Below are 26890 nucleotides of genomic sequence, written 5' to 3'. Positions count from 1 at the left end.
AACAGAAAAGATTTAGTGCAAAAAATTAACTATGTGCTTGTTCATCACAACAAGAAGTTGAAAACTGTTATTATCCCATCCAGCATAAACACCAAATCAACACTTGGAAGGTAATTACAAGATACAAGGTACAAGATTTACATACATATCTTGAAATGGATATATATAAATACAGCTAATAAATGATGACAAGTAAATATGTGTATTCAAAAATTTCAGTTGTCAGCATCGGCAGGAATGACTTGTGAATTATTCATCTTCTGCTGTGAGTTCTGAATATAGATTTCTGCTTTTCAGAGTCTTTCAGTGACAGTTAATGCTTAACTTTCATAATCAAACTTTGATGTTTGGGTTGCTGGGACCATACTAGAGCAATCATAAACCTACTGAAAATTGTCCTAGGTATCAGTTTCATAGTCTTGATGATTCAGCTCCTATTAAAGTCTAAGGGAGTCATTCTTCTGATTTCATCAGAGTTGGATGAGGCCCCAGAATAACAAAACTGAAATGTCATGGTTTTCAGAGACTCTGGATTCCTTTTCCTTCAGGACTGATCTTATCTGCTGTGGTCAAAAGACAGCCAAATATTGTTTCCTTCAGATCTGCTCAGTTTCTCTGGTCAGGGTCCAGGACTTACTGAATAATACTTGCTTGTTAGTTTCCTAAATCAGGACAATCTGTCTGATTCCTGAGGAATAATTAATTACATTTATGAGACCCAAATAGTATTGATGAGAGATTTGAGTCAACGACTTCAACTGGAGCAAAATTGGAGACACCCTAGCTTTGTGCTAATGTTGCACTCTGTTGGCTGGTTACCGCTCACAAATAATATGAAATCTTTCTATAGATGAGTCAGTGTAAATTTTCCTTTCAGTCATGTGTTCAAGGGCCTGAGTAGTATGTTTGGAGCTATAGCACCAATAATTCAGTCCCAGCTCTGAAGATGTTATGTTCAGATAATAGGCTCTCAATAACTAAGCCTTATTTTGATTTATCTTGTGTGAAAAAGAAAAATCAATCTGCTTTTAAATGGCTAGTCATAAGTCTCCTTGCACATATTTTGAAAATTATGCAACAAATGAGCAAATCCTTTATTTCTTATATTGCAAAATGTCAAGGATCCAGGATATGTGTACTTCTAAACAAGCTAAATGCCATTCCACACCACAGAAGAAGCAGAATTCAGTCCAGTTAAGAATAATAGCTACTCCAGAGGGTGCGTGGGTGCGTGTGGAACACAGCTGAGCTGGATATAGGACTGTGAACTGTGCATCAATAAATAGAGAGCAATTTTCTTGCATTTAACATAATTTTTGGACAATTGCAATAAAATTGATATTGTAGAAACAATGCCAATTTCCAAACTGAATTATACACATGCCCATCTGCAGGCACAGTCAGGAGCACTGGAACAATTTGAATAGTGATAGAGTTGAGTGCCATTGAACTATAAACCCTGTGTCTGATGGAAACCACTTTAAACTAAGGGATGCAGTAGCACCCAGCACCTAGTTCAGTTTCTATCGACACAGTTAGAAACCATTAAAAATTCGAAATGATTTGTCTAGCTTATTAAATATGCGGGGGGAAGGGAGAGGAGAGGGAGGAGAGAAGTTATCTGTTCCAACTTGAGCTGAATAGGTTAACCGAGATGCTGATAGAGGAAAGAATTAGAAGAAAATGATAGTTTGCATACAAGGGTTTCATCTGCAGCAGACACCACTATAGTATTTCAGTGTACACAGGCTCTGTTTCCCCAAAGCTGTGATTGGCTACCCAATAGTGTCTATGGTATTTACATTTGGATCTGACTGGTAATTAAGAAACTCAAGGAAAGAGGGGGAAGAATCCTACTTCTGGGTGGATCTAATTAAAAACTCTGCAGTAAAGAGTCCTTCATGTGCTGCCTGGGAATAGCAACACAAACTAGAAAACACAAACCTGGAGGTTCTATGACATTTTCTAAATGACCAAACTGACCTTTATATTTTGTCCACCTGAAAGAGACACATGCATCCCTCACCCTTCAAAACCCTTGTTCATGAGAGTAAGCCATACTTTGGCAATTAGCATAATTGGTTTTATGGGACTACTTACCCAGGTAAGGGTTTTCAAGACCAGACCCTTGGTTGTCAAACTAATGTCACTGCTTGGTTTTTATAGCCAAAATTATCAAAAGTATCTGATGATTTTGCTGACCCAATTTGAGACACTTTAAAATGGCCTTAAATATACTTCAAAATTTTCATATGAATGAGCTAGTATAAAAATGGTCACACTTTATGTTAAGTGATAATTTATAAAGGGTTAATGCATTCTTAAAACATCACTGAATCATCTAACTGAAAAATTATGTGAATTTAAAAGTGTTTCATGTGGTAAAAAGCTTGTTTAGTACCTGGTTAAATTCAACAGTCTACAACAATTGAACAAATATCTCTGAATTACCATGAACTTTTAAAATTACTTACAGATGCACTCTCAATATAAAGTGAGACCATAAAATATAAACAAAAAAAGGAGTCTCCCTCCATGCCAGTGGAAATTCCATGGCAATTCAAATTATTAAGAACATAAGAAGGGCCATACTGGGTCAGACCAAAGGTCAATCTAGCCCAGTATCCTGTCTGATGACAGTGGCCCATGCCAGATGCCCCAGAGGGAGTGAACAGAACAGAGAATCATCAAGCAATTCCTCTCCTGCCACACATTCCCAGCCTCTGACAGAGGCTAGGGATCCCATTCACACACATCTGGGCTAATAGTCATTGATGGACCTAACCTCTATGAATGTATCTAGTTTTTTTTTGAACCCTTTGAAAGTCCTGGTCTTTACAACCTCATCTGGCAAGGAGTTCCACAGGCCGATTGTGCACTGTGTGAAGAGAAACTTCCTTTTGTTTGTTTTAAACCTGCTACCTATTAAATTGCTAATGCATGTAAGTACAAAATTATCAAAAGTATGTCGTTGAACCTGATGTTCTAAAATAGAGTGAATATGTCAGGCAATACAAGCAGTACAAGCAGTCTGGCTTATAATAGGAGGAACACAAAGATTTGTGTGTTAAACAGCAACAAGAGGAAGCGTTAATCTGGATTTCCTATGCTTATTAAGCTCCTTGCTGCAACACAGCCTGATCCTCTCTGGTAATTCTGGAGAACCAGGAACTCTATAAACACCCCTCATCTCCCTTTATTTATAATAAAATATTAAAATATATCATAACATCATGTAGAGCACAACAGTTCTAAATAAACCACTCATTCTTTAAGCCTATTTACACTATTGTCTCCTCAACGACTATTAGCAATCGTGCATATTTAAATAGTCCCAAGGAGTATTCTGAAGATCAAGTTTTGGAGGAGGTTTGATCAGTCTTTCAGAGCGTGGTCTCACTTCTGCTGAGTTTGTACATGGTGTTCTATATGGAGGGGGCTCACTTCCTGACAAAATACTTGAGGACCCAGAGCCTCTCTTTGTTGTGTTGAAAAACATTGAAGATGAACTTGATTTTGCTGGAGAACAAATGTCGTAACAAATGTAGTTAATGGTATAGGTTGTTTAGCAAGAGGGATTTGCTAGGTGTCTACCATAACATCGAACTTTGAGAAGGCTTTGGCTTCTGATAACTGTGGGGAGCATGTGTCTCTCTCTGCACATGCTCTGGATTTTGCCATTGGGCAACCAATCCCTGCACACCAGTCAGCGGGTTCTTCTATGTGGGCAATAATCCCCATGACTTCCACTGTCTTTAATTCTTTTGTGACTTTCCCTAGCAAAGGCACAGGCATGTGCCGTGGGAGTGGGACTGAAAATGCAAAGGGGACTGCTGATGTCACCAGTTTTATTTTATATTTTCTTGACAGCTTTTGGAGCCCTGAATACATCTGCTGTGGAACTTGCTTTTTGCTATTAATACATTCTTGTTTTCTGCTAGGTGTAGTCTTTGCACTGCTGGTAATCCCTGTAGAGGAGTTGGCTAGCATCATATTACATTAAAAAAATCCTATAAAATACTTATAAAATTCTTGGATTTCGACTTTTAATACTCCCATCATCTAAAGAAGTGGGTTTTGCCCACAAAAGCTCATGATACTATCTACATGTTTTGTTAGTCTTCAAGGCTCTATTAGACTGTTAGTTGTTTTTTAAGTTCTTCTAGTTACAGACATAACTTCAGAGGGGTAGCCGAGTTAATTACATATTACTTATTGAAGAACTTTCTGTCCTTTATTCCAGTTTCCCATGGTACTGGCCATAAACATCCAATTTAATGTTACTAGCTAGTGACAGTAAGTGAGATTGTACTCTGACACCAATTAGTTCTTCTGGAGAAGGCTGACTGGGGTAATTGAAGTTAATTATCTAATTAGGTGAGGAGACTGGGTGTGCTAAAGAGCCAATTAGTCCATCAGTTTAAGACGGATAAGAAGGGCCCAGGAAGGCAGTGAGGGAAAGAAGAACTAGGTTTGCTGAGCCTAGTCTGGCTGAGACCTTGGGGAAGGGAGTACTCTGCTCCTCTCAGGTCCCTGGGAAAGGGCCGAAAACACAGGACATTGCATAGCATTGCTGTACAGGCTTCCTTTAACCTTTCTGTAGAAAGAGTGATTTCTCACTTCTGAATCCATCTAGTATAAGGACATAAACATAAAGATCCATGCTTTGAGCAGCGATTAGAGAACTCCCTAACCAGGAAGTTCTTGTGTTTAAGCTCATTCCTGCACCACATCTTGGTGGTAACTGTGGAAGACCAGGTACCCCGTCAGGGCACCCATAGAGTCCATTGAGCACATGGTCACTACAGGTGGTTAGCATGTTTGAAATATAGGTACTTCCCTTTTGGTAAAAAACCATGGAACCAAACTTTAGACACCAATCGGTTCAAACTGTGTCCCAAAGCAGAAGTGGATTTAATACAAAACATTTACCATAGAGCAGGGAGAGAAACACAACGTGAGGGGCGAGGTTACTTTACTCCTTCAGGAGGAGGCCTGGAAATGTTCAGATTTGAAAGCTTATTCTTTTCTTTCACCCAAAATATCACAAACACACGTGTATGTTCCAGAGGAAGTTTCTAGCTGGCAGTTTCTAGCTGGAAGATCCTTGAGAAGCACATGAAGCTAACTGAACTGGAAAAAAAGTTTTAGGAAGAAAAGCCACGACATTCTGCATGCTTGTTCCAAGAAGACAGAAATGGATCGGTGTAGACTGAAATATGTGGTAAAACCAAAATAAGCCTTGTAATTGTTACCATTGGGGATATTAGATATCGAGTAATAGAATAATCAAGTAACTACATGAATTCTTATCAATTACTTGACTATTCTATAGTCCCCAGGGGTGGGGCCAGCAGCCAGTGCGCTCTGGTCCCATTCCTGAAGAGCTCTCTGACACCCCGCACTGCTGCCTCCGTATGAGAGGCAGCAGCACGGGATGACCGTCCATGAAGGGAGCTATTTTGAAAACCAGCCTCCCACACACAGACAGGCTGCCTAATTCAGAGGCCGTAGCATGGGGTGTCAGCAGCCCCTGAGCTCCCTGTGGACAGAGGCTGCTCTGCCTCCCATGGAGCAGCCTTTGTCTGTGGTGATCCTGGGTTCCCCATGGACAGGGGCTGTGACCACAAAGCACCTCTGCCTGAGGTGGGCTCAAGCTCGCTGCAGCCAGAGGTAGGGTTGCCAGATGGTTTCAACAAAAAAAACGGATACACTTGACATTACATCACAATCTACATTACACCTTATTTAGAAAATACCGGACATCTATATTTTCTCATTTATATTTTCTCAATTTGTTTCCCTAACAGAAAGCTCAAATACTGGACCATCCGGTTCAAAATCGGATACCTGGCAACGCTAGCCAGAGGTTGCCCTGGGAGATGTAAAGCAGCTGCTGTCTGCAGGGAGCTCAGATGTCCTCTGGACAGGGGCTGCTTTGTGGCAGCCTCCCTTGCCCGCCTTCCCCGCTGCTTCTTATAGAGGCAGCACTGCAGTGCTAGGAGGAACTGGCTTTTAAGCCAGCTCCCCACAGCTAGGGTTGCCAGGTGTCCGGTATTGACCTGGACAGTCCGGTATTTTTGCCTCCTGTCCGGTAAAAAAATTCAGAAAATACCGGACACCTAAAATGTCTGGTATTTTCTGTTTTTTTTCCCTGCCAGGAGGTGAAAATACCTGGCAACCCTACAACACATTCAGCAACTGGGCTTGGCCACTCCTGGACCCCCGCTAGAAGCCCCTGGATGCCCCTCCACTCCCCCGTTCACCTGGTTCCGCAGGGGCTTGTCTTGTGGCTGGAAGAGAAAAACAAAAATGGCTACTGGCAAAAAAGCCTCTTCTTAAAGGGGACATGCTAATTTTTAATTATTTAATTTTCTTTTGCTTAATAACTGCTGTCGGATCCCTTTTTTTTCTTAACAACTTTGTTCTCACCCTTTTTTTTCTCAACAGAATTTTTTCCCCCGGTGGTTTTTTTGGGGGGGAGAAGGGTGTTCGGTTTTTTTGGTTAAACCATCTGGCAAGCCTACCCACAGCACTGGCTTCTGCTCCCCCCCTTGCAAGGTGGGGAAAATGCGAGTAGTTGACAAGATTAACTGATAAGCATAGGCTTATTGGTTAATTGTCTGGTCGATTACTCATTGATATCCCTCGTTACTATTACCGTAAGTGAAATCAGTGAGAAAATGAACTTGGAGATGATTGAACTTCTTAGTTCAGCATTTGATTTGAACTTGTCAGAAGTTTCCTGCTTCAGATAGTAAAATTTACAGGGAGAACTATTGTAAACATTGTCTACCAGTCTGGAAAGATTGGGGGGGCAACCTCTCTTTGTCCACTACCTGCGATAAAGTAGATAGTGGACAATATGTTAAACAGAAGAGAGAAAATAGTTTTGTTCAATTTAAAAAAATATATAGAATGTCATTTGTGCCCAAACTATTAAAGTATGAATGAATCTCTTTGCAGGCACATTGTAAGTTCACAAAGTTCACATAAAGTAAAATGCACAATCTGCCTCCTATGTCTTAGATTAGATGACCTGTGTACAGAAGCTTATTTCACTTGTTTGCAGATACACAACACTGTTACCACCCCCCCCCCTCCGCATATCATGAGATTTTTATTTAAAAAAATGCATTTGGTGTCAGGGATCAGCACCACCATGTCGCTTTGTAGACACTTGACCAGATTACTGTACTTAGTGATGGACATTGGAAGTGTGGGGCTACGTCATTCAGACTCTTGTGTCCATGTATGGGCACATTGCTGGTAGTTGGTGTTTATGTGGGATTTTGCCTTTTGATATTTAGACTCACGTTTTTGTTTTTCTTTGCAATTATTAGGCTAGACATTTATGTTTAAGTGAAACCTGAATTATTCATATGGTCACAAGATCGGGGCTATAAGAAAAAACACCAAATATCATGAGACTCACAATAAATTGCTACATGGACAGGGAGAAGATGATTTTCATCTGAACCTTTGATCTAGTTGGCAAATCTGGAAATAAAACCTATAAAACCTCACACTGTTTTATACCATTGTCTGTCTTTGTCATGCAGTGACCCTGGGTAGCACAGTATTATTAGGATTAACTCCATCTGTTAGTACAAAGCCATACTGTTGTTTAGTTTAATCAATGTAGAGACTGAGGCAATTATATCTTTTTGTAAAATTGTCTTAAATTAGTTACCCAGAAACTGTATTTTGAAAAAAGCATGTTTGGAGATAGCATAGAGATAGAAATGTCACATTTAGAGGACACTTAAAAAATGTCTTTTTGCAAAATCCCAGGAGAGATAAATGCACAGTTTATCAACAAAAACAATTCTGATGACAATGTCCCAGCCCCACAACTTCTCTACATATAACATATTTGAACACAAGATATAATAGAAGTCACAGTATTGCTTCTATGTACTCTTCTATGAATAAATTTAGGATGAAAGGTAACTAAAAGTTGATTCCTACCACTATGCATATTTATTTTGGCAGAAGATTTTTTTATAGCTATTCTTTCTACACATAAACTTGCACTGGCAGATGGGAGAAACAGCATATGATGTGTCGTTTAAAATAAACAGCTTGTTTTTACAATTTTTTGAACAGTGACATTTGCTATTTCCAAAACCTGAAGGGGCATCAATAAAAGAACCTAGGCTCCCAATGTAGTTTGTTTTCTGCTGTTTCAGACATACATTTTTAATTGTCTAAAGTGACAATAAGCAATGTTATTTTGACAGTGGGGCGGGGATAGGTTCCAGGGATATATCCTTATCCTCCAGAAAGAATGCTATAATAGGGCCAAATCCTATTTCCACATACCAGCTCTAAATAAGTGGCACAGAGCACTAATGCCAGGGTGGGCAGGAAACAATTCTACCTTCTCCACCTTGCAGGTAGGCTGTAGAGCACTGGAGCTTTTGTAATCTCCACTTTCACCCTACAATGGGGTCTTGGGCAATAGGTTTGTATAGTTGCTGACCTACTAGCCACATGTTGCTTTTTTCTCTTGCTGCTGCTCACACATCCCCTGCTTGCTATATAGAAGGTACTGTCCTGATGCACAGTAGTATCATCTCTGTGCAATCTCATGATGGTTCTGCCACTTTGAGAGCCACCTATCCCTGTGCAGAAAGAAGAACTCTGCCTCACCTGTTCCTCACCATCTTTTCCGCAGCCATCACCAATTTCTCAAGCTCCCCCTGGGTATGTCTACACTACAGCGTTATTTCAAAATTTCTTATTTTGAAATAGTTAATTCGAAATAAGTTATTTCACAATAATGCGTCTACATACAAAATGCATTTCGAAATAGCGCATCCACACTGAGTGGACGCTGAATCGCGTTTAAGGCCAGCCGGAACCAGGTCCGGCAGGGCGTCAGGTCAGGAGTTACTTTGTGTGGCGGCTGCCTGAAGCTATCTGAGGCCTGTGCTTAAAGGGACCCCCCTGGACATCCAGTTCTCAGCTTTCCCTGTTTGCTTGCCTACCTCGATAAGGGACAGCAAAGCATTTTGTCTCTGCGAGCTCTGATTGCTCTCATTCAGGATACCACACCTCTCTGGAGCTGGAGCTGCCCCTGGGCACTCTGGTGCTTCTCGTGGATGTGTTGCTGCGAGCCTGGCTGCACTTGCTGCAGGCTGCCATCTGGGAGGTCCATCAGGGGCTGTCAGTATCCAGGAGGCTCTGCGGGAGAGCTTCCACCCTGAGGAGCACTAAGAGCTTGTGCTTCATTCCTCCCCCATGTCCTTCCACTTACCCCTCCCTAACCCCCCTTCCTGATGTCAAATAAAATACATGTATTTTCCTGAACACAAACTCTCTTTATTTAACAAAATGGGGGGTTGGGGAATGAAACTCTGGTGTGACTGGGGAAAGGAGGCGGAAGAGGAGAGAAGACAGGATGGGAGAGGGGAGGGGAAAACCTGGGAGGAGGGAGCTGGAAGAGGGAAGCAAGGGGAAGAAGGGGGTGGGGAAGCTCAGGGTTGGGGATCTCACCAGACCAGCTTGATTTTCATGCAAACCTCCTCCTGGGTTCTCATGTGGCCTTTGGTGGCCAGGCTGACAGCTATCCTGCTATAGACGGCCACGTCTTAAAGAAAGGATAATGCTGTTTCAAATTATGTGAACATTTCCATTGAGTCCCCAGCACCCTAGATGCCATCTGCAGCAACAGATGTTACAGTTGCAGCTTTGGGCAAGTGGGACTGTCCTAATATGGATTCTGAATTGTCCACACCCAGCCAAAGACTCTGGGCCTGAATTCTTCTCTGGAGTTTTGTGAGTGATGAATTTTTGACCATAATTTACTTTTCCACAGAAACTTATCACTGGCTCCTTTCATTGATTAATTTGCATGTTCTCTCCAGAAGTAGTTGCTTGAACAGTACAATAACCAGTTACAGACACGAGGCAGCCTGGTTTTTTGACCATGAAGATGTGTGTTAGTAATTTATAGCAGCCCTTGTTTAGAGTTATACTTGGGCCACATGTAAGATGCACTAATGAGCTCTCTAATACAAATTTTTAATCTACCAAATGTAACTCATGAATGGTATAAAGCATTTTACTGTAGGTCGATAACATATGAAATGTATGTGTTAAAACACATTGAAGGGGTATTTTTTCAATATTTCACCTAAAACCAGCAGGTGAAATCTTCAGCTGATGTACATGGACACAGGTCCAGTAATATCGATGGAGCTCTACCATTTATAGCTGTTAAAAAGCTGGCCCCATATTGTGAGGTTACTACCCAGTACCCATTGGAGTCAATGGGAGTTTTTCCACTAGTTTCAATGGGATTTGACTCAGGCTTGGCTTTTTGTCAAATTTAAAAATACAGTCTAAAGTAAAGTCAGCAGCTATCTCCCATCCTGAAGTCAGACAAAGTTAAAAATCCAATAATATTCAGGTTGTGGGCACCTCATGAAACATTCTATGGGCAGTTCTTCTTCCTGTGTGTGTGTGTGTGTGTGTGTGTGTGCATGTGTGTGTGTGTGTGTGTGCGTGCTGAGGGGGCTCTAGTTAATTTAACATGGCATGGAGAATAAGAGAGTTTCCAAAACAGCTGTTCGTAAGCCTGTTTTATATTGACACATCACTTAATAAACAGGCTGCTGCAGATTACCTAACCTGCCTGTGGCTTTGGTTTCTGGGTTGTATCTGTAAAGATTCTAGAAATGTCCACAGTCCTCCTGTCCCATAAAGGAGTGTTGGAATAAATCTGGCCAATCACCTCTTCAAACAAATCCACTGATTGATACTTTGTATATGCTATGGTGGAAGCAAAGAACACTGTCGTTGCTTCTCGAACAATCATTGCAGGGACGTTCAAAAAAATCTTTATAATGCAATAGTAGGTAAAATTGAAATTGGATTGAAAGTCTGACCTTTCAGGGACTGTGGCAGATAAAGTAGATTTCCTCTGAAATACTAAAAATGATCTTTCTCTTACCCATCGTTCCCTAAGCTGAGGGAAAATTGAAGCTAGTCATGAAAAAGTGTCAATTTTCCTCACAAAAAAGCTGCAGTTTTCCTTGTGGCTTTTGCTTTCATTCCAGGTTATTCTGACTGCAATATGCCTCAGAAATGTATTTACTTAGCCTTAAATATGAGTGTTCCTTGGATTAAAGAGATTTTTTTTGAAATAGGAACACCACCCAGCAGGGTGCTATTGAAAAAGTTCTTTAGAATTAGCCTTCCGAGCTCTGGTAGGACTGAGGAGAGCTCTTTTGTCTCCTGACCCTCCTGATCTCATTATGGTTTATATATTATTTGCATTTTATTAGGTATATATGGTAGAGATGGGCATAAAAGTATCACCTCGTAACCTTTGGAGGTAGTCAAGGTATGAACCTGGATGCAATAAAAATTTGCTACTTTGGCAAATTTCTTATATAACTAGTTTATTTCAGCAAAACATTTATAATCTGATTTTTTATTTCCCGACGCATCACATAAATGCAAATCTCACAAAATTGTGAATAGTTTTGTTGGAAGCAGAATACCAAAATTGTGTAATTTATGCCCCTGAGTGTAGAATAATTATGAAATTAAGTAATTAGGGTTATCTTAACTTTGGTTAAGTAAATGTAAATGTTGTGAAGAAAGGCCATGATTAGCAAATTGAAGCAAGGCCTTGAAAATAGTAAGTAATAAAGCCAGAAGAAATGAAGAAGGGAGGATGTCCGTTTCAAAAAATTACTAAGGAGATAAGAAGTTTCTAAAAAGAAGGCCTCTGACTGACAGGAATAATTGCAGATGATTTAAAATAAAACAGAGTATCTTAAAATGAGCCATCATATTTCTTCCCAGCCCCAGTGAACCCCTCAACACAGTATGGAAAAGCTGTTGGGCAGCAAGAAGGAGGGGAGGAAAGACCTTATGACGAAAGCAGGTTTTAAATCTTATCTAGATTAACATTAAGATTGGAAATAAGTGTGAACTGTCTCATTGATTTTTAGTTAAAATCAGTAATTGGCAATGACATCACTCGTTTGTTAAAGGGTACAAAAAACCTCTTAAAGGGTTGAATGTTAATACCCCTGACCACACTGAAATTGACCAAGATGGGTCTAAAAATGCCTGAGTTTACCCTGTTGGTAAGAATCTTTATCAAATGTTTATAAATCTGTTAGAGTATAGGCAATTGATTTTTATTTAGGCTTTTTAGGCATATTTAGTACCAAATAGATACTATTTGGCCTTTGGATTGAATAAAGTTATGTAAATATAAATATTCAATATACATATTAATAATTTTGAATAGTATTAATAATTCTAGGCAACTCAGGCCCCATTAAAGTTGATGGAATTTCTATCATCATTGGAAATTAGACCAGAACCTTCAGTATTAAGTCCACTTAAATCTTATATAAATTATGTAAAACTATGAAAAATGTGATAGCTATAGATGTTCATCAGAACCTCATTCCTGCAGGTTCAAGGTTAGAATGTACAAAAATTAGCCATATTTTTGTGGTTTTGGGAAAAAAATCAGCTTTCTTAAGTGGCCTGCAAAATATTATGGTATATATGAGAATATGTTTCCACTTCAGTCTAGGCTTATATAAAATAAATGATATTTTCTATTAATGCAACAGCTAATACATTAATAATAGTAAACCATTCTAGCTGTAAATTATATCTTCTTTCAAAAGCAAATGAAGACTTAGAGGACAAAAAACAACTTAATTATCTAACAACAAATTGGCTGAATTTTGTTGGTGAAGGCTAATGGAGTTTTTAATTTGATAGAGCTTCAGAAATTATGAGTGTTAAATTGTAAATGATAAGATCTAAAGGTAGAACTGAAGTTATTGAAACCAGGAGCTAAAAGTAGAACTATTAACAGGAAAATGACTCTGAGAGATAATAGCTAACACAGCTAGATATTCAGCTGTTGAAAATTGCTCCAGTTCCACTGGCTTCCATACAGTTTTTCCAGTGTAGACTAGTTAATGATTTGGTGCAGTGTATTCAGAGGATGAAGGACGAATGTGAAGAAGGAAAAATATGAGGAGCAGAGTGTAGAAGTCTTGGGAAAGAAAAGAAAGAGTCTTTTTATTCAAACTAGAGAAATGGGATCCAGTTCATGTGTGTCTTAGTTTCAGAAATGTCTGCTATATTTGTGTGCTCAAATTAATAGGCTATGTGTATATACAGATCTTACTGCAGCACAGTTATGCCACTGTTAGATCTCCCCAGTAGCTGCTCAATGTGGAATGGAGAACCACCCTCAATGAGTGGCAGTAGCTGTGTTGGCAGGAAAGCATCTCTTCCCAGTGTAGTGCTGACCCTATTGCTGCTTCTGCTGGTGTCAGTTAACGTTAGCCAAGGGTGTATTTTTTAAACCCCTGAACTACAAAAGTTTTGCCAACAAAAGTGCTAATGTGGACATAATGTAAGACAGTATTATGCCATGAACCCAATCACTGATGTAGATAGTCAGAAGTGCTGCAAATCAAGCCCTATGTGTCTCACACTTGGCACTAATCCAGGACAAAAACAGTCGAACTAGAGGACATGTCTGAAAAAGAAATCCTCAATTCCTCTATGCTTTACTGTCCCCCTCTGTGAAGAATGCTAACTGATCATGCTGGGAAGCCCGATCTGTAAACTATTAACATTTGCAAAGTGTCTAGCAATATTTGGATGGAATGACACTATGCAAGTAAATTTTTATTATGTGAATATTTTTATTGCGGTAATAAATGATATTCAGAGCAATATCTGGGTACTCAGATATTTGCTGAGAGTAGATGTCAAAGGCCACAGCTTTTTACTTACTCGCAGAAATAAGTCAAAGAGGCAGACATGACAGAAGGGGTAATTAATATGCATGTGTAATGGGATGAATGGGAAATGTATTTCATGGAATCATAGAACACTAAAAATGGAAGGGACCTTGAGAGGTTATCGAGTCCAATCCCCTGCCTTCGCAGCAGGACCCAGTACCATCTAGACCAGTGATTCCCAACCTTTTTCCCATGGAGGAACTCCTAAAATAATTTTTCATATCCCAAGGAACCCCTACCTATGAAAACATTTGCTTGGCCAGAAAAAGTTGACAGCGGGGAGCGCAATTCAATTACTGCTAAATTATTGTCAAGAAAATGTATTTGTAAAGAGCTGTTATATATGTGTGTGTGTGTGTGTGTGTGTGTGTGTGTGTGTGTGTGTGTGTGTGTGTGTGAACTTACATTGTAAGAAAAAAAATGTATTTATTCCATGATTTCTCACGGAACCCCTGATAATGGTCTGCAGAACCCCAGGGTTCTGCGGAACCCTGGTTGGGAAACATTGATCTAGACCATCCCTGATAGATGTCTATCGAACCTGCTCTTAAATATCTCCAGAGATGGAGATTCCACAACCTCCGTGGGCAACTTATTCCAGTGTTTAACCACCCTGACACTTAAAAAGTTTTTCGTAATGTCCAACCTAAACCTCGCTTGCTGCAGTTTAAGCCCATTGCTTCTTGTCCTATCATCAGAGGCCAAGGAGAACAATTTTTCTCTCTCCTCCTTGTGACACCCTTTTAGATACCTGAAGACTGCTATCATGTCCCCTCTCAGTCTTCTCCTTTCCAAACTAAACAATCCCAGTTCTTTCAGTCTTCCTTCATAGGCCATGTTCTTTAGACCTTTAATCATTCTTGTTCTTCTCTGGACCTTCTCCAATTTCTCCACATTTTTCTTGAAATGTGGTACCCAGTACTGGACACAATATTCCAACTGAGGCCTAATCAGCGCAGAGTAGAGCGGGAGAATGACTTCTCGTGTCTTGCTCACAGCACTCCTATTGCATCCCAGAATCATGTTTGCTTTTTATTTAAACAGCATCACAGTGTTAGCTCCTATTTAGTTTGTGGTCCACTAAGACCTCTTGATCTCTTTCTGCAGTACTCTTTCCTAGACAGTTGCTTCCAATTCTATATGTGTGAAACTGATTGTTCCTTCCTAAGTGGTGTACTTTGCATTTGTCTTTATTAAACTTCATTCTGTTTACCTCAGACCATTTCTCTAGTTTGTCCAGATCATTTTGAATTATGACCCTATTCTCCAGAGCAGTCGCAACCCCTCCCAGCTTGGTATCATCTGCAAACTTAATAAGTGTACTCTCTATGCCAATATCTAAATAGCTGAGGAAGATATTGAACAGAACCATTCCCAAGACAGACCCCTGTGGAACCCCACTTGTTATGCTCTTCCAGCAGGATTGTGAACCATTAATAACTACTATCTGAGAATGTTTATCCAGCTAGTTATGTACCCACCTTACAGTAGCCCCATCTAAATTGAGATTTCCAACAATCTCAAATAGAATTTGCATCCCAGATTAGTTAGCAAATTGACTTCCTTGGAGGGTAGAGGGGGAAACCCTTCACTGCAGACTTTGTTTTGGAGGTTTGGTATGTTTCAGATTATGTAACTATTTTGAGTAGATTCCATTTTGGATCTGAACTTTTTAAAGCAGATGAATGTAAAAAATAAATATAGCTAGTAAAACATGAAAATATATGTGTTTAATATCCTATGATGAGATTTAAGATAAAAAAAGGTAAATCATGAACTGAGTGCTCTGAATATTCTTATGTATGTTACATGTTGGGCTTGTGGAATGAATCCAATGTTAACAGTAAGGAAAATGAAGATAAGGAATTGAGAGCCCTTGAGAGACACCCCGCTCCCCCCACCCCCTGCCCTTTATGCATTATTGCTATCTGAGGAGAGCAAACCTCACCAAATGCAAAACATTCCTGAGATGAAGAATTCCAATTTCAGTAGATTAATTTATTGTGGTAGGAAGGCTGGTACCCCTTCAAGTCTTAACCCTGAGAAGATTTTATCATTTATTACTCTAGGATTAGTCCATTGATATCTAGCTATGATGCTCTTAGAGTCAATAACTTATTTCAGGATGTGTTGTATTAGCCCAGCAGGCCAGGATATGAAAATTAAGATATTAGTATTTTTTAGCAAGGATCCAAGGGTATGTCTATACTACAGCGCTAGTTCGAACTAACTAAGCTAATTCGAACTAACGCGTCTAGAACTAAAAACTAGTTCGAATTAGCGTTTTGCTAATTCGAACTAGCAAGTCCACATTGAGTGGACTCTGAACAGGGATTAAAGATGGCCGGAAGCAGTGCTGGCAGGGCATCAGAGGAGGACTTAGAGCGTGGAGATGCTGTCTCAGGCTAGCCGAGGGCTGCGCTTAAAGGGTCCTGACCCCCACCCTGGACAGACAGTTCTCAGGGGTGCCCCGCTTGAAAACCAGTCCTGGCTTGGAGTGCCCAGAGTACCCACACTGGGCACATCACAGCACTCGGCCATCAGCCTGGCTGCACTTGCCGCAGGCTGCCATCTGGGGAGAGGGGGCAATCGGGAGGCGGCAGGAGAGCTTCCACCCCCAGAAGCCCGCAGAGCCAGCCCAGTCCTCCCCATCGGGGGCTCGTACCCCATTCCTCCCTCACCTCCTTCCACTTACCCTTCCCTAGCCCCCCTTCTTATTGATGTACAAAATAAAGATAACGTTTCTTCCAACATTGACTCTGTCTTTATTGAACAAAACTGGGGGAGACTGGGAAAAGGAGGTGGGAGAGGGGAAGAGAAAGGCTGGGAGAGAGGAGGGCAACTAACATGATCAGGGGTTGGGAACAGGTCCCAGATGAAGAGAGGCTACAGAGACTGGGACTGTTCAGCTTAGAAAAGAGGAGACGGAGGGGGGACAGGATAGAGGTCTCTAAAAGCAGGGGTTGGGTGGAGAGGGTGCATTCAGAAAAGTTCTTCATGAGTTCCCATAAAGAAGGACTAGAGGACACCAAAGGAAAGGAATGGGTATCAGGCTTCAAACTCGTAAGAGAAAGTTGTTCTTCAGAAAGCAAATAGTTAACCTGCGGAACTCCTTGCTGCAGGAGGCTGTGAAGGCTACAACTAGAACAGAGTTTAAAGGGAAGTGAGATCAAGTCATGCAGGTTGGGTCCATGGAGTAGTCTTAGCCAGGGGGTAGGAGTGGTGTCCCCGCCCAAGGTTTGTGGAAGGCTGGAGAGGGATGGCACGAGACAAATGGCTTGGTCACTGTCTTCGGTCCATCCCCTCCAGGGTCCCTAGGGTTGGCCGCTGTCGGCAGACAGGCTACTGGGCTAGATGGACCTTTGGTCTGACCCAGGACGGCCATTGTAAGCTCAGGGCTCAGGGTCGGGGGTCTCAGTGGACCCCCTTGATTTTCATGCACACCTGCTCCTGCGTGGCCAGGCTGGCAGCTCTCCTGCCCTAGACGGCCACTTTCCTGTGCCTAGTGCGGAGATCGTGGACGAGGTCCACGATGTCCGCACTAGCCCAGGAAGTTGCCCGCCTCTTGCGGTCCAGGGCAAGCTCCCGGGAGCTGCCAGCCTGGTCCCGGGAAGAGGGGGTGGGCTGGGGGACATTGGGTGGGTGGCTCTGTGCCGTGCCAGGTGCAGGGTCTGCTGGCTGGGTGCTGGCTGGGTGCTGGCAGGCTTGCACCTGGCACGGGCACCGTAGCCAGCCCGTGCCCCTTTAAGAGGTCCGGGGCCGGGAGGGGGGCATAGAGTTTCCCTGGTGTTGGCCAGAGTGGCCACCAGGGAAACCTGGGGAGGGCTAGCCTCCCACTAGTTCGAATTAAGGGGCTACACACCCCTTAATTCGAACTAGCTAGTTCGAACTAGGCTTAATCCTCGTAAAATGAGGTTTACCTAGTTCGAACTAAGCACTCCGCTAGTTCGATTCAAATTCGAACTAGCGGAGCGCTAGTGTAGCGGCTATGAATGTTAGTTCGAACTAACGTCCGTTAGTTCGAACTAACATTGTAGTGTAGACATACCCCAAATTATTGCACATAGAAAGAAACATTGAATTAAAATTCCTTATCAAACCAATCATGTATTCTGCCATGGATATTCCCAGCAAACAAAACCATGGAATATAGTGGTCTTTTGGGATTCATATTTCAAGGAGATCTATCTATCTATCTATCTATCTATCTAATCTGTGTTTTACCCCAGAGCCACCAGTTCCTTTGAGTGCACTGTTTAGGATTAAGGTTTTTCAGAAAGAAGACCTGTTGGGGTGCCTGTGTAGCATGAAAATTTGTCTCTCTCACCAACAGAAATGGGTCTGATAAAAAATATTACCTCACTCACCTTGCCTCCAAAATGAAGGTAAAAGCAGTTATGCCTAAATGAAGGCTGCAGGATGGGCCTGATTATGAAAGGGGAGTATGGATTTACTGGAAAAAAATAAGCTCCAGTTTCCAAGAGCAACATCAAGCATAAACTATGCACATGGAACAAAGAGCTTGAACACTGTGTAATTAGTTCATAAGCAAAGGCAGTGAAATACGGAACAATAAAGGAAAAAGAAAATACTGAGTACAATACAAAGAACACAAGACATGGGCACAGACCTGCACTTTTAAGAGTTTCTTTTGTTAAAATGAACAGAGTAGTTCAGTGGTAAAACACATTAGTCACTTTCTTTCTGTTTAAAACAGTAATTTTATATTGTAGAAAATGTATTGGATTAATTGTTTCCTCTTTGTTTAAGCAAATAGTGGTAATTAGGGCAGTGGGATTCCTATAGGTTTTGTTTTGCGAAGAGGTTCCTGGCATCTATCTGCAGTTTGGTTCTTGTCAGTTGGACATGAGTCACCCCTGCCAGGTCATTTGTAGCTCAGACAAAATACCCCTTCCTATCCTAGACTGAACCCTTGTGCCAGAAGCACCTCTTACTACTCTACAACATGCCCTGTAACTTTTTGTGAATGGCCTGAGCTAAACCTTTTGAAATCAGCAAAAAGTTTCCCACTGTTTCTTCGGATTAAGCCCTAAGACATTCTAAAGTCTAAAGAAATAGTTTATGGGGGTTGTTGAAGGGAGGGGTAGCAAAGCAGCATAATTCAGAGAGGGAGGCTCACTGCCTTTAAACTTTAGTAGTTACACTCTGTGGCTAGCTAGTTCCAGTTACAACTGCCTGCTTTCACATAAAACAGTATAGTTCTAGTATGAGTGGACATGTCCCCCACGCTAGCCCGGATAGAATTAAAAAAGGTCTGAGAAACCAATAAAGTTTTTCTGCCTAACCTGAGAGAAGGAGGGCTAGAGTTAATTGAGAATGAAGCCCTGCTGGAGAAAGGTTTAGGACATCATATAAAAAGAGGAAGCTGAAAAAGAGGGAAGTTTGCAGTGAATGGAGATTTCTAGTCCTGAGATGAGGGTGGTTTAGTGACAAGAAGGAAGTTTAGCGTGAGTGTAATCCCTGAATGCCCATCCTGGTATAAGCAGACTGGTAAGAAGCTAGGGAGGGTGAAGTATGGGAAACAGAGTAAGCTCTTGAGGCAAAAGGAGGTAGGGAGGCTTGCCAGAAAGGAGCTTAGGGAAACAAGGATGAGGATTGAGGATGTGAATTGCTGGTTATAGGTTGCCTGAGTTAGAATCCAGTGTAGTGGCTAGGCTGGCTTCCTCTGCAAGCCCCTGGTATAGTGACATTGAACACTTACGTGGAGATGATCTATAGACTGTTGTTCTGTTGGATTTGGAAACCCCAAAAGGGGTGGATTAAATCATGCTTTGGCCCAAGGGCTGAACTCTGGGGTCAGAGACTAATGCGGCAATGGAATAATTGTCAGCAGGAGATGCTACCTGGAGAAAGCGCTGCGCATGAACAATGGTGTGAGTGAAATACAAAGTAGATACAGTATTTGAAATTTCCAAACTAGGACATTCGGAATGAATGCCAAGATACCTACATTACATTGTGTGCATTTATTTCTCTGAAGGTCTTGTTTTGCTTGATCAGAAATATGAGTAAGTTGGGGGAAACCTATTATTGAAATAAGATTGGGTTGTTGAGATAAGATCAACTTTTAATTAAAATATGGATTTCACATTGATAGTCATCTAAGTGGAAGTTAATTATAAAACACTTATCCATGACTGATTGGAGTACTACATTTTATCAGGTTCAAAGTTTTTTTGGGGGGGGGAGTATGTGTGTTTTTGGTTTTCTTTTACTATGAATCAATTATAAATGACAAAATGACAGTTCTATGGCAAATGAAGAGCCTGAAAATAGAAAACTCTTGTAATTTTTTTTTGCAAGATTCTGCTACCTTTACATTGCACAATTATTTATTTTTTTTACTCTGCAGCTGGCTGTACTGACAAACATTGCAACTTTTACCGAGTAAAGTACTAGCCCAAGAAAAAAGGGGGGGCAGAATTTTGCCCTTTTTATTTATTAAATCAGTTTCACTGTTTAAAATTCATAAAAGAGAACTGGTTCTTGGCATAGAAGAGAGAAAAAGAGAGAAAGACACCCTTCCCTTCTTTCCAATAACAGTGTCGCTCCACTGCTGAGTATAGTAACAAAATCTTGGGCATTATAGATTGACTTTCAAGAAATGAGTAATGCAGAATCCTAAATGTAACTTTCTCTCTCTCACTCCCCCAATGCTCTCTCTCTCAGCCTATGCTGAACTGCTTTGTTCCTGGAAAGCTACTCGAAACCCACGGAATGAGCTCTCTATCTGCTACAGCTTCCTCCAAGGACTACTACATATAAAAGCTAATAACAATGTAGCATTTCTTCAAGCAGAAAAAACGTCTTTGCTTCCTGTGAAAAAGGACTCTAAGTATGTGTAACGTTGTCTGGTGACTCTTTCCATAATAAAATGTTTATGAATGAACTATGAACCTTAGAAAGAATGAGAGAATTGTTATGGAAACATTGGCACTGCATTACTTGTAGAGATATTTTTAGGGTGTGTTAATAGTATAAATACCCATGAAAAGAAATAAATGGAAATGGAAATGCTACTTTTCATTGTGTACATGAAACACTCAAAACATTTTGTTCTGGGTGTCTTCAACTCCATGCTGACAATGCCTGAGGTGCTATGGTCCCAAACCTACCCATTTTCACCCTAGTATTGCCACAGTTAATTTCCAGGCCTAAGCACAGAGTAGTTCATATGGTAAGCCTGATTTTTCTAGATTGGAAATGGATATAGGGAATATAAGCTGTAAACTACCCAACAATCTCATCCTTTTTCCAGCATGTCCACATCACCATCTCCTTTATATTAAGGTCAATCTAGCTGGTGGAGAAAGGCAATGAATTGGACACAAAGTATGTGTCTACACTGTACCATAGGTCAAAATAAGATACACAATTAGAGCTATGCAAATTGCGTATCTTATTTCGATGTTATTTCAGAATAGCTTATTTCAAAATTTGACATCTACACAGCGCTTATGTCAAAATAAATTGTTATTCCAAAATGTCCCTTATTCCTCGTGGAATGAGGTTTATAGGTATATTGGAACAGTGAGCCTGTTATATTTTGAAATAGTGGACATGCTCAAAAGACACAGAATAGCTATTTCAGGATATTGGAGGTATCCCAAAATAGCTCTGCAGTGTAGACATAGCCAATGAGTAGAATTATTATGATCATTCATTGGGCCTGGTACCAAAGCATCCCCTTAGTGTTTTACCCTTGGAACCTCAGAATTTTTCCTAAAGAACCTGAAAGTGGGGAAATAGAAATGAAAATTGGTAGGGGGAATTTATCTACATTCTCCACTTCTGAACCCAGCATTCCTTGCTGCAATGATCTATCAGCTTCATAGAGGAGATCACCTTTGTCTGGGATGGCCTGTGTGGATTCCAGGCACTTCACACAGCACATAAAATTAATGAAGCATATCCCTCCAAGAACTTGACTTGTCATGCAGCAGAGAGTCCTAGAAGTACTGAAGGAAATCCACACCACTTGAGATTGTGATCAATGCCCTTTCTGATAGTTAACGACACGTGGGACAGTGAAGAATAACCAGCACTTGGTGAATACTAATAAACACAATCAATAAAAGTTAATTATAGATATGCATTTGCTTGAGTCTTGGAACCTTGAGTTTTAAAAGCTTCTAGTCATATGGGACATATATGTCTCTGCAAGAGAAGCTGTTTGTTTAATGCGAGGCCTTTGGTAGCATTTCACCCCCGTGTTTTAAATTTGATGCTGTGGGCATATGGTTCTTAAATATTATTTCTTAACATTATTTACTTGACATGTTAATTATATTGTATCTTAATTCAGTGCAGTTTCTTAAGTGCCCTAGCAGACTACACAGGAGTGATTTATAAATCAAATAGCAGTAAAGTAACCTTTGCATTTTTATAATGCCTTTCATGTGGGGAGAATTAAGCATATAACAGGCAGTAACAAACTATGACTTACAGCACCTCTGTGAGGTAAGTATGAGAAACAGGTCACTTTACCCATGCCCTAAATGCATATGTATCCGAGGTGGAATGTGCCACCTCTTTAATAGCACTTACACACCAGTTTAAGACAGGAAGTAAAGAGTGTAATATAGTCACTTGATAATGTTGGAGGTGTTTAGATTGGAGTTAAAATGGGACCAGGATACTAGAAGCAATATCATCACAAGAGCTTTAATGAAAGCAAGCAGGAATCCAATGCTGTTCTTTTCTCTAGGAAGTGACATCTTTGAGTTCAGTGTCCTCTGACTGACTTAGGTCCCTTGAGGTCCTTGAGGAGTTGGGCTTTGGATCCTCTTTGGGGTTCCCAACTACACTGTTTCATTATGAATCTACAGGAATGTGGTGTAGAAGCTGCTGAGGAAGGCTTAAAAAGGATAGACCATGTGCATTTGGATGCCTTGCCCAGATGCTTGTGTGTAAAAAGGCAGCAGTGGCTGCTGTTCTCCTGCTTGTGCCTCAGAAGGGGGGGATATTTGTCTTAAAAGACTTTTGATGAGCCCTGAAGGGAGCTGTATATTTGTTTATTCCCTTGCAGGAAAAAGACTCATTGCACAATTGATTGCAAACTCGTCCTCACCCTCCAGCAGTTTGTGTGTGTGTTTTTTCTCAGTGCAGCTGTCTGGGGTGGGAGAGAGACATTTTCTGGTGACAGTCCTTGTTCAAATCCCTGAGCCTAGTCATTTGTTCTCAGAAATAAGTCAGAGGGGAGAAATGGCACCGAATGAATTTCCAACACGTAGGTGCCTTTCAACCTGTTAAACCCAAGCCAAATGTTTCAGGTAAGTGTTAGGTCCAACAGGTGGAGCAGAGAGTGGTTTTTCACTCATTCCAGAAATATACCAATCTCTCTTCCTTAGGGACTTTGTAACACAGGACAGCTTCATCTTTGATTCCAGTCTCCTGGAATAATTAACAATATTCAGTGCAATGCAATATCTCAATTTTTTTCCTAAAAAAATGTGCACAAGGCATCAGGCTAGCTATAAACGAAATCTTAAGGCCAGAGCCTCAGTGATCACTAAAGACCTTTTGTAGCCTTGAGATATTAAATTAGCCCATATTGGGCAGCTGGGGAATCTACAGCTCTCATAAAGATGGCATAGATGGATTTATTTCATCTGCTCTCTCTTGCCTTCAGCTGAGGAGTGTGTGTTAGAGGTGAGGGTAAAGTGAGTTGATAGCAGGAGCAGAGCCAGAGCACTGCGTGCTCTTACAATATGGGACTGGTAGAAGGGCCCTATTTGGCCCAGGAGCAGAGGGAGGAGAAAGGTGACTTAGAACTACTCTTCCCTCTGCTCTGTCAGCTGTACTTGGCATGAGTTCATGCGGCTGAGAAGTCAGCCTTCAGACTTACAATGAAGTAGAACTCCCAAAGAAGTATTATGATCTGCTCTGTAGAAAGAAGGTTGCTGCTGTCTTTGCCTTCATTTATAAGTTTTAAGAGCTTCATATGACTGATCCCAGTTTCATATTTTCTAGCAAATTAAATGAGTGAACAGCTTATGAATTCTCTGGCATTAAAAGTTACAAATACACAGCAATGATAAAAAAAGCAGTAAAGAATCTTAGAAATAATTACATTATCTATCTTTTGCTGCAGATCTGCAACCATAAGCTGCCAGTTTTTCTGAATGTAAACTAAATTGCTTGGGCTCCTGGAGAAAGTGCCCTTTCAATATGGCATGTGTGGAAGTGATCAGGAAAAATGGCATGCTTCCAAAGTGAGAGACATAGACTGCTCTCAGATGCTTGCAAGATCAGTGAAGTGAAACTTTGATGTGAAAGATTCGATGGTCCCATCTCTCTCTTGTTGTCATAGGAACCGATGTATCAATCCTATCCTGTTAGCAGCAAGAACATCAGGCTGAAGCTTTGCCCCTGTTCTGTTTTCTTTCATACACTTCCTTGCTCTGATTATTGAGAAAGAAACCATATACTTGATTAAAAATATAATTTGTCCTGTAGCCACACCTATTGGCACACACAAATTACAATGTAAATAGCTTCGCTATCTATGATCAGGAGGGGCAAAGAAGAAAGAAGCTTTGTTTGGAGAGTTACTGCCAGCGGAGTTTGAGGTTGCTTTCCCCCTCTTCACGAGACTGAATCCTTCTCAGTAGCTGTCAGCTACTGAAATACAAAGAGGGAAATTTGAAAGTCTTCCTCTAATGACTCTCCAGCAGCAGCAGCAGGGTTTAGCACAAAGACATGGATTGTATGGATGGAGCATCTTCCAGGGTGAAGAGCAGCACTCACAACAGGAGTTGGTACCGCACAATTGATATTGACAGGCTGGGAGCAAAGACAGCTACTGAAGTCATCACACAGGAAAAGCATGTGAGAAAGCAAGACTAAAGGAGAAGAGGGAAAAGATGATGAAGAGAGAGAGAGATACACTGAGAGAGGTAAATGAGACAGACAGGGAAGAAGAATTAAAATGAGCATGAGGGAGGGATCCTGAAAACAAGTAGTGGAAAGTCAGTGCTGATCTGTCAGACAGAAGGGCTGCAGTGGGATATCCACAAAGCACACATTGGGTGCAGTGTTCATCACTCAATTCCCTCAACTATTAGGCTTTCTCACTCAGGGATTTTCCAATAGAGAGATTCTGCCTCCACCCCATCATCTCCCCGCTCCTCTCCCTTCACTCACCTGTCCACAGCAATTGCTGTCATGGAGTAGATGCTGGCGAAGACTGCAGTGATGGGAAAGAAGTTGTGGAAGCGGCAGTAAGCCTCCCCAAAGTACCATTCGTTGTGCAGGGCATAGATGAAGTTGATGAGGGTGTTGAAAGCAGCCATAGAGGCATCTGAGAAGGCCAGGTTCACAAGGAAATAGTTAGTCACTGTCCTCATACGCTTGTGAGCCAAGATGATCCAGATGACAATCAGGTTGCCAAAGACAGCCACGGCCACCACCCCACCATATGCCAGAGACCACAGGGCAATGCGCCAGGAGGGCTGCACAAATTGGTTGGAGAAGTTAGCCGCTGAGGATGCTATTGGGGAGGAGATGTTACCAGCCTGCCCCCAGTTGCCTCCTGATCCAGCAAAGCTCATGTTCCAGTCGCTGCTCTCATTCGCATGCCAGCTGGATGCAGGTAGAGCAGTCATCTTGAGTGTCCTGCCCTCGTCCCGGCAATGTTAAAGTCTCCCCCACTTCTTGCCCTCCCAAAAAAGAAAGTTGATCAGCAAAGCAGCCTAGAGGAAGAGAGAGAGGGATTGGAGCAGGCTCAAGCAATGCCACATGGGGTAGTGCTGCTTAAACCTTAAAGGATGTCACCCCAGCTGGACCTGGAGAGCTGCTGCTTGTCAGTAGTACACGCTGTCCCCTTCCCTCTCTGAAGCCAGCTCTTTCTCCGCTTTGCTAAAGGAGAAGGGGATCAGGAGCTGGGATGTCTTTTATAGGGTCGTGTGTTCCCCGGCGTCATCAAGGGAGCAGGGCGATGACACCTTTTTCTCTCTGTTCTCCCTCCTCCTCTCCCCAGCTTTCATTCACTGTGAGCAGTAGCCACTTTCAGTAGCTGCGAAGGAAGGCACAAGGAGAATGAATCCTTTCTCTCTCCCCCTCATCCCCCCCTTCACCTCCCTATTCACCCTTTCGTGCTCATGCCCGCTGCTCATAATACTCCTTTCTCCAGCTTCCTGAGCTCTGTGTTATTGGAATCAGTGGAACATTCTGAATCTCAGATGCTAATAAAAACACGCTCTTTGTCACTTGCATTCTGCATTCTATCAGAACTTTTTCTGACACATGCTGGGCATGCTGCTAAGGGCAGCAGCCAGTCTGCCTGGCAGTATTGCTGAATATCAGATACATCCCTGATTTGTATTAACACATTCTTTAAAGCCATTTATTAGGACCCTCTGCTTATACTCCTTTTTTTCCCCTCCTCTATCAAGTTTTCATTTGACCGCATGCTGCTTATTCCTGCAGTTGCCATAGATCTAAAGCAATGACATTTTTTTTCATGGGATAAATGAATGATAATCTGGTTGCTTTCCACTCGCACTTCTTAACATGTAATAGCCAATTCTGTCCGGACACACTTATAAAATTGTAAATTCATTAATCTTTCCTCAGAGTATAATCTTTGAATCTTATAAAACCACCAGTTTATTCAGCAACTGTTGATTTCAGTCGATAACATGCTATAGCCTTTGTGTAGCATTGACAGTAAAGTAAGATTTTCCTAAACCTGGGTAAATCAACAGGATTTCATTTTCTTTGTACAGAAAAAAGATCCAGTCATCCAGGTTTATAATGATTTTTTATGTTGTACAAACCCTACCTGCTCCAAATTCACTGGGCAGAGGTGAACATTTTTAGTTTACATGACCTTCTTGTAACATTTTATTATTTTGAGCAATCATTCATTGCAATCTTCATTGATCAATGCCAGTTCCTAACTAGATGACATAAAGCAGATGCATTTATAACCTGCTATAATGCCTGAAACTACACATTTCTTCATTCTTTAGCTGCAACTGGCATAGAGATTATGATTCGTATAGATGTTGATTGGAAGTCATTGTTAAACCCATCAAACACGAACTATCTGAAGCATTGCACTC

The 26890-nt window shown here is 41.3% G+C and overlaps 1 protein-coding gene across 2 annotated transcripts in view; it reads right to left on the bottom strand.

Annotated features, from left to right (window-relative positions):
• Nucleotides 1-25588, bottom strand: part of TACR3 (tachykinin receptor 3) — a 68247-nt gene extending 42659 nt beyond the window's left edge. For both annotated transcript variants that reach the window (XM_006133164.4, XM_075929681.1), the window contains exon 1: nucleotides 24969-25588. In XM_006133164.4, coding sequence (XP_006133226.1) covers nucleotides 24969-25429 — 461 coding nt within the window. In that variant the 5' untranslated portion in view covers nucleotides 25430-25588. The remainder of the gene's footprint in view (nucleotides 1-24968) is intronic.
• Between the last annotated feature and the right edge of the window lie 1302 nt (nucleotides 25589-26890).

Source organism: Pelodiscus sinensis, chromosome 4, assembly GCF_052426305.1.
Source record: "Pelodiscus sinensis isolate ZL-2025 chromosome 4, ASM5242630v1, whole genome shotgun sequence".
Classification (NCBI taxonomy): domain Eukaryota; kingdom Metazoa; phylum Chordata; order Testudines; family Trionychidae; genus Pelodiscus; species Pelodiscus sinensis.
Note: the sequence above shows the minus strand (reverse complement) of the source record. Positions and strands in the feature narration are given on the sequence as shown.